Source organism: Centruroides sculpturatus, unplaced genomic scaffold (genome assembly GCF_000671375.1).
Source record: "Centruroides sculpturatus isolate CEXI.00-Female unplaced genomic scaffold, Cexi_2.0 scaffold187, whole genome shotgun sequence".
NCBI lineage: Eukaryota > Metazoa > Arthropoda > Arachnida > Scorpiones > Buthidae > Centruroides > Centruroides sculpturatus.
In genome coordinates, this window is record NW_019385662.1 from 724,704 (window position 1) to 738,455 (window position 13,752).

General features: G+C 32.6%; 1 protein-coding gene across 4 annotated transcripts in view; it reads left to right on the forward strand.

Moving 5' to 3' along the window:
- The window catches only part of LOC111640995 (sporulation-specific protein 15-like), a 169,466-nt gene that overhangs the window by 77,798 nt on the left and 77,916 nt on the right, over positions 1–13,752 (forward strand). For 3 of the 4 annotated variants that reach the window (XM_023387099.1, XM_023387098.1, XM_023387100.1), the window contains one exon: positions 11,539–11,639. In XM_023387099.1, the coding sequence (XP_023242867.1) occupies positions 11,539–11,639 (101 nt within the window). Of the gene's footprint in view, positions 1–10,992; positions 11,179–11,538; positions 11,640–13,752 lie in introns of those variants that run through there. The other variant, XM_023387101.1, reaches the window with a different exon arrangement.

Consider the following 13,752-nt stretch of genomic DNA (forward strand, 5'->3'; position numbering starts at 1 on the left):
GACTCCTTTTTACTTACCAACTTGTTATGTATATAAAACGGAAAAGTATTGGAATCGTGTCAAATTTGACCCTCCAAGTTTTTTTTTTTTTTTTGCAAATCTACACGTTTGGAGACCTCCCGAACCGCTCAAAAATGTCAATAAAAGGGGAAAAATTGTGTGTGTGTGTTGGCGTCTAATTTGTTTAATTTCTTTATTTTCTGTTCTGAGATATTAAACAATATCTCAGAATGGGTAAAGTTTAAGAAACGAAATGTGGCACTGTAGCTTGCGTATAAAGGAGCATTAATACTATTAAATTTTAATTCTTAATTAAAGGTCGACAGGATGAAGACATAAAAGGGGTCATGTGTCATATCTCTTAATGAATATTTTATTCGTTATTATCGTTCAAAATTTTAAAAAAATAAAAAATAAAACGCGTCTCTATTCTCAAAGTAAACTTTCTGCCATTTTATAATAGTACAGTAAAACCCCTTAAGATGTTCTCGCCTAAGATGTTAGAATGTATATGGAGACACGATTTAGTTCAACCACTTTGATGCTTAATAACTAACTCCTGTGTTAAACTATCTGACTCTGATTCTGACCACTTTGACCACAGAAATTATTAGGCTTCAAACAGGGTGAACAAAATTATGCCTCCCCCCCACAGTCTAACATCCATACATATAGAAAAAACCTCAAATCTTTTGCTTAATTAAGTTGAAATTTCAAGGTGTCCTGAGTCGAAAAAGGTAAAAATTTGGAAAGGGTCATTTTTTGACCAAGCTCTACACTTTCCCTCTGTTATAATATAACAGTTGGAAAAGTAAAAATTATCGAATACATATTTATACTGGTATATTACTCAAAGGAGTCTTTTAGCTTTGGAATAAAAAGTTTCTACGTTCTATCTTTACTAGAACTCTATTTATTGAATCTTTTATTCTGAGGTCACGTAATAACATCAGAATTTCCGGGCCTCTTTCGGTAACTAGTCTGCCCCTGGTCGGAGTCGGAGTCGGAGTCAGATGGTAAGGAAAAGTCGGAGTCGGTAGATAGCTTTTTACGCGACTCCACAGCCCTGCATATTAAATAAATTAAACCGCGTGTGGCACCATCTGCTACGAGATTCAGTTATAAAAATCTTTTTATATTATTAATTATTATGAAATGGCAAAAAGCTTAACTTTGAGGGTAGAGACAAGTTTAAAAAAAATTGCAAATGCTAATAACGAGTAAAATCGTCATTAAATCCGATCCCTCTCGAGATATGACAAGTAACCCACCTATATCTTCCTACTCCCTCGACGTTTAACCGATAAAATTTAATAGCATCAATGCCCTTTATACGCAAGTTATCTTACCAAATTTCGTTTATTAATTTTTACCCCAATTTTTCCCGTATTATAACAACTGGAAAAGTAACAGACCAACAATTTCTTAACGCTCACATTTGAAAAACTTACTTAAGTTAATTATTTATCAGACTTTCGGCTTTAACGAACACCTCCACACCTGAATTAGTGCGTTAAATCGAGATTTTACTGTATTATATTTAAAAAGTTAATACAGTACACTGTATATAAAATCATTTTTTTCTGATATATTTTATCAGAAATGATTTAATTATAATTATTGAATTTAATTACTGTATATGCTGTTATAAATACAAATAACTAATAACGGTATTTTTATTTGATATCGATAGAATGATAAATACTAACGAGCAATTATTTATTGCGACAAAGTCACATTTTCGGACTGCAATTTTTAATCATGTTTTTAATTTATTTAATCTAAAATATATGCTCTCACCTCTAATTAGTAGTGTCTTCCTCCTGCTCATCATACTTTCCTTTAATAATAGAGTTGTGCCGGTCATCTATCTAACATCTTTCAAGGAAAATTTGAATTGAAATAACGTGACTTATGGTTTACATTGTACATTTGTATATAGTTAATCGGGGTCTACTGCTTCTACGCCATCCATATTATTTTTCATATATCTAACTCCCTTCTCGAGATTAAGGAAGGACGGTCAGACAGTAATAAGGCGGACAATAGTGGAAATTTAAATTCAAATTTCAGCCCTATAACTATGTATTAATTAATAAGGAAAATGAATGTCAGTCTTACGGAATAATCACGTAAATTTTGATGTTATAAACAAAATCAAAGCATAAATGTACAACTACAAGTTTAAAAAAATTAGTTTTTAGTAGTTTTTCTTTTAAATACTTTTTTCTGATAAGAGCAAACAAGTTCAAAAATGGAAATGAAAGATTGCCAAATGAGATAATGAACCTTTCTGAGAAGAAAGGAAAGAAAATGTTACAGTAAGAAAAATTGATGATTTTGTTTACATTACTTTATGAAAGAATTGGAACATATTTTGATTTTCTTCTTTATCAAATTGAAAAAAATCTTATATTTTCCTTTATCTGGTAGTGTAAATTGATAGTGTTAGGTTCTTTGTAAGGTTTGAAACTAGTGGAAATGTGTACTTTTAAAAGTATAACAAATATTGCAAAGCCCAATAAGTATATATAGAAACATCACCAAATGATCACCTAAATAAATGGGCTATAATTCTGCTAATTTAAATAATTAATACAAAGTACCTCTAGTAGCAAATCACTTTGTATTAATTATTTAAATTACAGAGATTATAGCCCGATTATTTAGGTGATCGTTTTGTTATTTTTCTATACTTTTAAAAGTCAAAATTTTTTTATAATACAGTTAAATAATTTTAGAATTTATAATTACACTTTCAGAACAATTTAAATTTTCTCTTATATAAGTATATTAATGATAATGTTTAAATGTCAACAAATTTTGGCATTTAAAAGACAGCTACATAAAATTTTGTTTATTATGTCTTAAATTTTATACTGTAGAATATTTAATTATTATTTTTTATTTCATTATTAATTACTACTATGCTGCATGTTTATTAAAATAAAAAAAACAGACCTTAATACAATATAATTGGCCAGATGGTCAAGGCAGTAAAGGTGTCTATCTGCTATGCGTGGGACAGATTTGAGACCAGGTCAGATTCTCAGAAGTTTTTATGAGTGGTTTGTCCTGTATGTGTTGGACTCTGTTCCTCACTGCTTCTAGTTTTGGTTCCCATAAGAATCAGTTATTTAAGATTTTAAGTGATGATCATGATGCCAAGTTTTGTGCAACTTTGTAAAAATTAGCCATAATTTAATTTAAATAAATCCAGTGTTTAGACTTAGATTAGACATTATTAATATATGATCTATATTTTTCAATAATATTTCATATATTCTGTTTTATATAGTTCAGTACATGTGATTAAATTTAAAATATTAAAAATAATATTTTTAATTGTTCACTTTCAAATTTCATAGAACTGATTGTTCTGTTGAATATAATTTTTGTTGTTTGTCTTTTTCTTGATTTCTCATTTTTTGCACTGTTGTCTTGAGATCATTTGACATTATTTTGACAAAGAAGATTTAGTTATTACAGTATATTACATAATTTCTCTGATTAATTTAATTATGCACATTTCTTTATACACAGAGATTAAAGAAATTGAAATTTCCTTTCTTTGTTTCTATAGATTTTTAATGATACTTTTTTTAATTTTAAATTCTTACCTATTAGGTTTTATTCATATAAGAAATTAAATTATTGCATTATGTTTCAATAATTTTTTAATAGAAACAAAAATGTAAACATTGTCTTTATTATGCTTCATAAATCAGTTTGTAGTATTAATTTAAATATTGTATATAATGTATTTGTATATGCACATGTGTCTATATATCTCTCTGTGTGTACAAGTATGTTTTCATGCAAATGCATGCATATGTATATATTGTTTATTGTTTAAAAATAAATAATTTATTATTTATTAACAGAATTTTGGTCTAAAAACTAGATGAAATTATATATTAATGATAAGACTAATAACATTTTAAATTTAAATCTTATTTTTTAAGTTTTAAAACTTAAAAAATATCTTTAAAAACTCTAGCAAAATGAATTGTGTTTTCTGTTAAGTGCAAATTATGTAATAATAAATAAATAAATATATGAACAATGTTGACGAGGATAAATGAATAATTTGAGGTCATTTCCGGGAAAAATCTGATAACATTTTTAATGAACAGAAGTTAAAAAAAATTTGTATGCATAATTGAATTGAAAAACAAATGGAGATAAGAGATGTTTCGTCTCAACTACTCTCTGAAATCTCTGGATTTTTGCCAAGTAATGTTTCCATTCTTCTGCTGTTATCATTCTTTGTGTGCATTTGTGTAATGTTCTGCAGTGATGATGTGAATTATTTTATTTTTAATTTCATTTTAGTTCTATGCATCAAAATAAACAGAATGCAAGGTTAAAATTGCCCTTTTTTTTTTTTTTTTTTTTTTTAATTATGGAAAATGTTTGAACATCTTTCAAAAGTCATAGAACATCATGCTAAGTGTTTTCAAGTGTAAGGAGAATTTTTGTAGTGATAACAATAAACAAACAAAATAAATTATCTTTAAAACAAAAAGTTGATATTGTGGAATATTATAGAATATTATCAACATTTAAATAGTACTAATAATTTATTTAAACGATGCTAAATCTAAAAGGTTCTCTTCATCCCTTGTAATTGTACTTTTCATTCTTTTATTGTTTAAAATTATGAAATTATAAAAGATTATAATGAATGGTTTTTTTTTAAATAAAATGTCATGTAAAATGGTTAGATATTTAAAACATCAAACAAAATATAATAATTCTGTGTGTAGCGTCTTTGCAATCCAAACAATAATTTTGGTAGATGATCAAACAGCAATTAGTTAGAAAAACGTTACAGTTTATTTAAAACACTTTCTTAAATTCAGATGCATTTCGGGTTGGCTTGTATTCCCAACCCCTCTTCAGTGCTGTTAAAATTACAAAAAACAAGGTGAGTTTCACGACATTGGTAAGTAGGACGTAACAAAAACGTGGGGTGACAATAACATAAAAAACTTACATGTTATATAATGGTACAGGATAGACTTTCGTGACCATATTTTTATTACATAGTTGTATGACTATTTTCTATAATATGTAAAAAGTAAAGGGCATTGCTGTTTAACATAACATTTAAATGAAATATAACATAGATTATTAAATTCGAAATATCTATAAACACTTACATTTTTAGTTAAAATGTATTATTCCCAATGAAGATGAAACAGAGTAAAAATTGACAACTGGTGTTCATGGAGTAACAGTATACTGACAAGTAATGTTATTTAAACCATTCCTGACATTCCGTACAAGGGGGTGTGCTTTTAAACAATCTTTAATGCGTGGTGACGCTCTCTATTAGTTTATATCATTGGGGGTCTATTGACATGCCTTTTGATATATTAAGTTATCTTTGGGGTGTTTTTTGATTTCTATGTATTCCTTAAATTTCCTTTTATATGGGTCTTTTTCTAAATGTAACACTTTTATATTGTTTTTATTAATTTGGCAATTATTGTTACTTGTGTGGAAGTACCAGGGGGAAGTGTTATGTTTTAGACGGATGGCAGCTTCATGTTCTTTAATTCTTGTTTCTAGTGGCCGCCACACCCTTTACCTTTTACGTATTATAGAAAATAGTCATACAACTATGTAATAAAAATATGATCATGAAAGTCTATCCTGTACCATTATATAACATGTAAGTTTTTTATGTTATTGTCACCCCACGTTTTTGTTACGTCTTACTTACCAATGTCGTGAAACTCGCCTTGTTTTTGTAATTTTAACTGAAGAGGGGTTGGGAATACAAGCCAACCCGAAATGCATCTGAATTTAAGAAAGTGTTTTAAATAAACTGTAATGTTTTTCTAACTAATTGCTGTTTGATTGTCTACCAAAATTATTGTTTGGATTGCAAAGATGCTACACACAGAATTTGAAGATACAGCAACCACATCTCCTATTTCAAAAAAAAAAAAAAAAATATAATAACTTTTATTGATAATTCAATGAAGATGAAGTTTCTTCATTACCTTAAGGGCGCGACTATGCAGATGCGAATTTAGAGCAAGCGAGAGGTTGCAAGCAATTTAGTTTTCGCAAAGGAAAATCATGCACGAACGAGAAGCGAGAAATAATGCTAGCGAGAGCGAATTTCTGGTTCTCGCACATATCTGACAGGTTTTGATATTTATCGTGTCTCGCCTGTTCTCGCCACATGCTATCGCTTGCTTGGAAAATTCGCTTGCTCGCATCTGCATAGTCGCACCCTAATTTTCAGACAATAAATGAAGTGAACTTTGAAATATAGAAAGTATCATGTGGTGATTATCAAGATAAGAACAGAGAGTATTGCTTATAAATGATCAGATGTCAGATACATAATATTTACAATGTTACAGTAAAATAAAAAAGTTGTTTTATTTTGATGAAATACTAAAAATTATTGTTTAATAGCTTTTGAATAATCATATTCTAAAGTTTAAACTTGAACAAATACAATTATGTGAATGCTTTTGTTTTGGTAAACTTAAATTTATAGATTTTACATGCAATACTTTGAACACATGCAATTCTTCATATTTTCCCACCCTCCTTCCTTCTCCTGTTCCTCTGTTTAACTGATATGATAATAAAGTGGCAATAAGCCATTTTACATAATGTAAGAATGTGTAACTAGCATCCAGATGGAAATAATGCATTCATCTTTTATCACATTATCAAGTTGTAATTTAATTTATTCCCATAGATAAAATTTAAATTATTAAGTCATTGTATTTCTGACATACTATACATTACATTCACAATAAATTATAACAATAATATGAATATCAGCTAAAGTGTATGGCAATTAATAATTAAAATATTAATTTTTTAAGTGTTGTTATGTATTTTATCTTTTGCTCAGTTGAATTGAAGAAAATAAAACTTTATCTACAGGTACTTTGTTTGTTTATTATTATTTTTTTAAATTCCAATCAGCACTTAGTAACCTAACTTTGTATAAATTCATCTTTCCTGTTGTCATATATAATTATATCTTTTTTGCTTTGCATTGTTATGTAATTTTATCCCAATGAACTTTGCTACCAATGAACCAATAACAGTTTATTTTGATGACAGTAATGTCTTGTTGGACATTTACTGTGTTAATTGTTAATGCTCCTAATTACTTTATTGTTTGTTCGGTTTTCTATACAATAATTATATACGAGGTATGTTTGTAATTCTTTTTATAATGTTCAGAAAATAATGGACTTAAATTATATCATCAATTAGTTTGATGTCTTTATTTTTGTAATGTATCATTTTATTAATCTTGAACATTAATGCTGATGACATAGTGAAAAAGTGTTTTTAATTACTCATTTTTGAATTTAAATATTCCATCTTTAGAAAAGGATTCTTATGTTATTTGAAACTGAAAATATTTTAAAAGTTTTAGAACTCATCAACAATTAAATTTTTAAAAAATTTTAATTGTTGATGAGTTTTGTTTCCAATACAAGTATGTTACTTTAGATAGGATTGGATTAGATTTTCTGCCTTAAAGAAATGAGGGCCTCCTGAGCCAAACAGATAATTAAAAAGTTATAAAATTAGAGAAATAATGTGAAGAAAACTTGTTATACAGCAGTGGTGCACTCAAGATTTAATCTTGGGGAGCTGATTTGAACGGATAAAAAAGTTTCTAATGCAAATTTAATAAAATTCACACCTTATGTTATCACTAATTCATAAGTAATATAGAAATAGAACACACAACACACTATAATTAAAAACATGAAATAAAAAAATACTTTGTTAATTAAATAAGAAAATATTTTTGGAAAATTTACTAGTGTTTCTCTTCTTTTTACTTCGGGGGTGCTAGGGTCCCTTGACTCACCCCCTTGGTGTGCCACTGTTATGCAGTATATTTGTTGTTGTCTTTATCTATAAAAATTTTCTTTATCAAGAAGATTGTTTGCTGCATTTCATATCATTAATAAATCTATAAAAATTTATTTTATTAATCCAATTTACAAACATTATTCATCATCAACACATAAACAACAAGGTGTACAGCATGAGAGACTATACTAGTTTCTTATGCAGTATACTTAACAAAGCACTGATTTAGTAGATGTAAACTGTCTAAATAAGTACATTTTTACAAGTAGTATTCTTTAAATTGCTGCAGATCAATTCTGTAAAGCATCAGAGGATACAAATTATATTATTAAGCAATTTTTTTTATGTTAAAGTTTAGAAAGGTTTCTGGTTATTTTAAGGTTCAGCTGTGTAGCTATATATTTTGATTTATTTCCCTAAGATCTTTCCAACTATTACAACTTATTACTCACAGTCCTAAGATTCTGACATATATAAAAATATTTTTTTCCCATATACAAGTCTTATTTATGAATGCCATTTATTTGTAGATTTATATGAAATGAATATTATAACAACAGTTGGAATACAAATAATTGATTATACTCTTGAAACATTTTATCCATAAATGTATACAGAAGTAGGTTAAATGAATGGTTTTCTTTTCCTCAAACCAAAGGTCATGACTCCAGTAGGGGTGCAACACTTCCAATTCAAGGATAATTTCAGTAGGGAACTTTATTGACATTTGTTGCATTGCTGAAAGGAATTCTTAAAATTGAAATTGTTATTTTGTTTGTAGTTCAGTTTTAAATACGTCTCTAAAATAGTATTAGGGTATATATGATAAATATCAGTTTAAGAATATTATTTGGCTATTTATATACATTTCTATTGTTGAAAATGAGCTTCATCGTTCTAAAAATTAGACAAAATGACATAATAAAGCTGATACTATTCAACGAATTTCAGCTCCAAATGCAAATAAAATACTGTATTTCTTTTTTTAACATTCATAAAGGACAGATAATTGATATTTTCCAACATGCTTAAATTAGCTGGAATATTACATTATCTAGGAGTATAATTTGTTATTATGCAAGGGATCGCGGTCCCCTTGTTGGAAAATTGTTTTATCAGCGCAAATATACCATAAAAGTGTATTAATTAATACGCTATCGAGTGAGAAGATTGCACGCAACTGATAACGAAAGCCAAAGCGGTATATCGAGTAGTATTTCCCAACAGTCAGAAACATTATTCATAATATTACGTAACAACGAACTTGAGCGTCTTTATACGTCATTACGCTATCTATTCACATTTGGATGAGGTATAAAACTGATGCTCTTTATTGTGCAGTATATTCGTAATGACGTCGTAACAAAAGAGTCGTTTAAAACGGGATTTAAAACCGCATGCAAATTATATGTATCTGTAAGATTTTGTATTACTGTGGCAGTCGTTAATGGCAACTCCCCTTAATAGAATATAATGGCATAGCTCTGTAGTTCGGTACATTTCCGCATTCTCTCTCCCCCTCTCTCTCCCTTTGTACCCAACTTAGTGAGGTCTGTGAATACCATACAGTTATATTTTGAAGGTCATATAACGTGCAAATATTCCGGACGGAGGTTTGTTTCCTCTCCCCCTTTCCGTTCCAACTTTTTATTAAGCGAGAGAAATTCATTAAGAGTAATTTTCCTCAATGCCGATAAGTAAGGAATTAAACGCTATTAGGTGTATGTTACGTTCGTAGAATACTTAATGTACGTTCATACGTCGTAGGACATTCGTTATCGATCATTAAATGCTTAGTTTTTACTAGCACTCACCAGTTATTATCCTTGGAGGAGAGGTATTTGAACCGAAACTTTGAGTAAGGATTTTACTGTTTTTTTCCCCTATTTCTCTTGTAATAGAAAGTTACGGGTGGTAATTTCATATTTTTATAGGTTTTTGGGCGGTAAACCTAACTGTAAATTGTAATTTTAAAGTTGAATTATCTGGAATTGCAAATAAATTATTGATGAAAAATTGTAATATGTTCTCCCCAATGGAGCTTTAGTCATTGTTGAATATGGGGAAAATTGGCGCTGACGTTTGAGATCAATACGTTCTGTTCGTTGTATGTATTGGAAAATTTGCGTTACATTCATACTTTTATAAGTATATTTTACGATTTCTATTATTTTGTGGTGTTGAATACCGTAATTATCATCACTGTATTCGTGTTGCAATGTGCGGACTTCATACACGCGCATTCGTATGGATAGTATACGAATGCTACACATCATAACGCATTGAACTGATAGACATGTGTTGTGTATAATGTTCAGCATATGCTATACATTAACATTGAACATGCACCACAAACCTTCTTACATGGTACAATATGTATGAGTTCGCGCTGTTAAGTAATACATGCTTATTTATATCACAGTTAATTAACGCTTGCAGATATTTCATTACAATGCTCTAATTAATTGTAGGGTATTACAATTAACACAGGTTCTGTAGCAGTGCGGTTTCTAGAAAAGTCACGATTCCCTCCATTGATTTTTCTATTAACCGCCATTACTTCAAAGTTAAATCCTATTCTTTCATGTAATTGAACGAATTGTTTGGGTTTTTTGCCAGGTGTTTACGGCGTACGGCTCGAAATAAAGAGTTTGTTTCACGCCCCGTTCACGTGTATAAGAAGAGATTTCTTTTCTGCAGTCACGTAAGAAAGGGGGAGGGACGCGACCGTGTCGTGACGACTCGAGTCGGAATTATTTCTGACTCACTTGGAGTAGAAGAGACTTTTCGATTGCGTATAATTTTAGAATTTGCGTTGAGTCATAAGAATTCATACTGACTGCAGTCCAGATCGCGTGTGAGCTGTAGCGACTCTTTCCCTCTATAAGAAAAGAAACTGAATTAGGGATGCTGAGCTTTCATCTCTTTCCACTAGATGGCACAGGCTGTGACAGTTCTGAGGAAGAGAAGGTCGTGTAGCGTCCGGTGACGTCACCAATTAGTAACAATTAATAGACAAGGGTAGGGCTTGCACTGGCGACTAGCCAATGGGATGGCAGGATTCCTTCGACTGCGGACCTGTTGCCTACTTGTCAGTCGGGTCGAGTTCTGTTTTTTTTTTTTTTTTCAATTGCTTCGATCTGCAGTTCTCTCGTCTCCTCTTACCTGAAATGTCGATGGGTCGGACAAAGTGGCTTGACGTTCCGACCCCGTCCGTTCTGATACCGACGCTGTCGTTCGCTATGGAAGACGGTTAGAAACGGCGACATGCCCACCAGTTGGAGCGAGTTGGCCCTACGGTGTGTAAGTACTGCTTCCCGAATGCCGAAACGTCGAGGGTCATCGTCGCGAAAGTAACAAGGTCGGACGCTTCTCTCCCATCTGTTGTTGATTTAGCCTCTAGCGCACGAACGGGGAGACATCTGCTGGCCTTTCTTGAGGGTTTGAGTAACAGGTTTGCGGACCGGATGGGCTCTTGATGGTCGAGGACGATGTCAGAGAAGTGAAAAAAAATGGTATATAGACCACCTGTCCTCCCTCCCTCTGGTGGAATGGAGCGGGTCGAGACATCCCGAGTCTGCAACTTCCGGAGTTTTTTCCCCCTTCCCTTCCCTCTGTTTCTACCTAAAATCTCTATTAATCGTGACTTTGTTTTCGTTGCAGGGAGGGATATGTTCCGTGATTGACTCAGTGGAGAGCATGAGAGGAGGGCGGGGAGTCTCTCCTATGGCTCCACCGACTGTCAGGATCAAGCACATTACCAGGTGAGTTTCACGCCCGTTTTTAGTACGCTGCTTTAATATAGGTCGCGCCCGTTAGTATGTTTCGCCTGCTCCCCATATATAGGCTTGCGGCTGTCATTTTCGATGTTAATTTTTTTGTGACGCTAACAAATTCTAAGAGCGCCCAGGAGGAGAGAGAATTCGATATATTATTGTTTACAGATTTTTGACGGCTAATAGTTCGATACAGAACGCTTCTATTCCGTAAACAAAAGCCGTTCGGATGGTGGGAATAGTACCATAGTTTTCGAGAAGTTCCCCCCAGGCAAATTTCCTTCCGTTAGGCCCTAGGGTGCATGGGATAGGATACATGGGCTGGGCTCTTAGAGAACGGTCAGACCCTCGGGCTCCCACCTATTTGAATGAGTTAAGATAACTGTCCCCCGATGCGTATCTTTACCCCGTTAAAGAGATGCCTTCGATAACTAGCCACGTGCTGCACAGGGCGAAGCGCTTGGAGCCATTCGAGAGCTGAATAATTCCCGAAATTAAGTAGGCAAATCCGTGCGATCTCCATCACGTTTCACTCTGTCGACCATTATATGGTGATAAAAACGAATTATCACGTTGTTAGCCTCAATAGAGCGTTGAAAATTTTTGCTCCCCCGTTGCGTGTAGACAGTACTCGTAAATGCGAAATCTGCGAAAGGTCGTTAAACCACAATCAAAGGACAAAGCTGTAGTCCGTTAATAAGACCGGAAAGTGAAAGGTAAATTTAGGTGTCACTGCGTTAAAATGGTAATTTTCTCGTTTGTTATACGAAACTTGTATTGCGTAATATTATTCTACTGATACACGTTATTAAAATCTATCAAAAGGAAACCTGCTAAAGCCAGTTTTTATATATTGAAAATTATAGTTTAGAGGCACTGTAAAGCAAAAAATTCAAGCAGTTTTTTTCTCTCCTTTTTGTTTTGAAGATAAGGGTGGTGCTCTTTCTTGACACGTGTTCAAATGGGGCCTTTTTTTTTAAAACCCAGTCAGAGGTAAGGAGCAGGTCGTATCCTCTAGGGTTGTCTTTACCCCCAGCGAGAGCCAAATTGTTTATCCTCACGAAAGAAACCACTTTCGGAATCTGTTTTTCTACGACTACTCTAGAAAAACTGCAAAGTGTGTCCGGTCTGTAATGGTATTCCTCTCTGGCGCAAGCAATTTTTATAAATTTCGTTTCGACATTGCATAAAACTTCCCTTTGAAGCCATGAATAACACCTGTTCCTAGAGTATTCGGTAGTTAGGGGTTCGTCTCCGCACCTGCGATGGGGTGTCAATGCCCTCTTTAGTAAAAGCACCGCTCGTTTTATGGCCCTCCATAGCTTAGTATGCATTGTAAAACATGTCGGAAGTGTAAAACCCGCGACTGAAAAAAATCCATTATAGTGTTGTGACCCCTCGTTGCGTGGAATACGACGCTTCTGTTTGTTGTGTGGCTTGCTACGCGTTCTGTATCTATTAGTATGAACTTAAATCATGTCCCTCTCGAAGAAAATTGCTATTGCCCCTTCTTAACCTAGACAAATGCTGCGATTCTTGAGCCAGTTGCTCGATATCCGAAGGTTTTATTTAGGATCGCGCAGTGATTTAGCGCCTGAGGGTCGGTTGTTTTACCGCCTCTACGCTTTCTAGCTCCGCTGTAGAACTTTAACCCCGTGTAGGGTTGCACAGCGTGGTGACATTCTCCCGCAATTACGTCGTAACGTGACAAAATACTGCTTGATAATATATCACGTGGTATCTGGAGTGAAAGTAGCATCCATTAATCTTCTAGAAGATGGCGTCTTAGAGCCTCTCCAATACCTTAAAAACATCCAAATGTCATCGAGACGTATTTTTTCTTTGGAGAACTTCGAGTGGTTCATTACGAGCCGACTGTATATTTACAGAGACTTTCTGGATATAACTTGATATCTCGGAAGTATAAACGTTTAACAAGCGTCAGATCTAGTTTTCGGGGGTGCTGATGGGTTAAAGGTGCGTTAGCAAGAGGAAAATTTCTCTTACGAGCTGGGTCACATGAGGCTCAAGATCAGGAGAAAAACGAAAAATAAGTTATGATATTGTTGACTTTAATTGATAATAGACTATAATTTAGTGT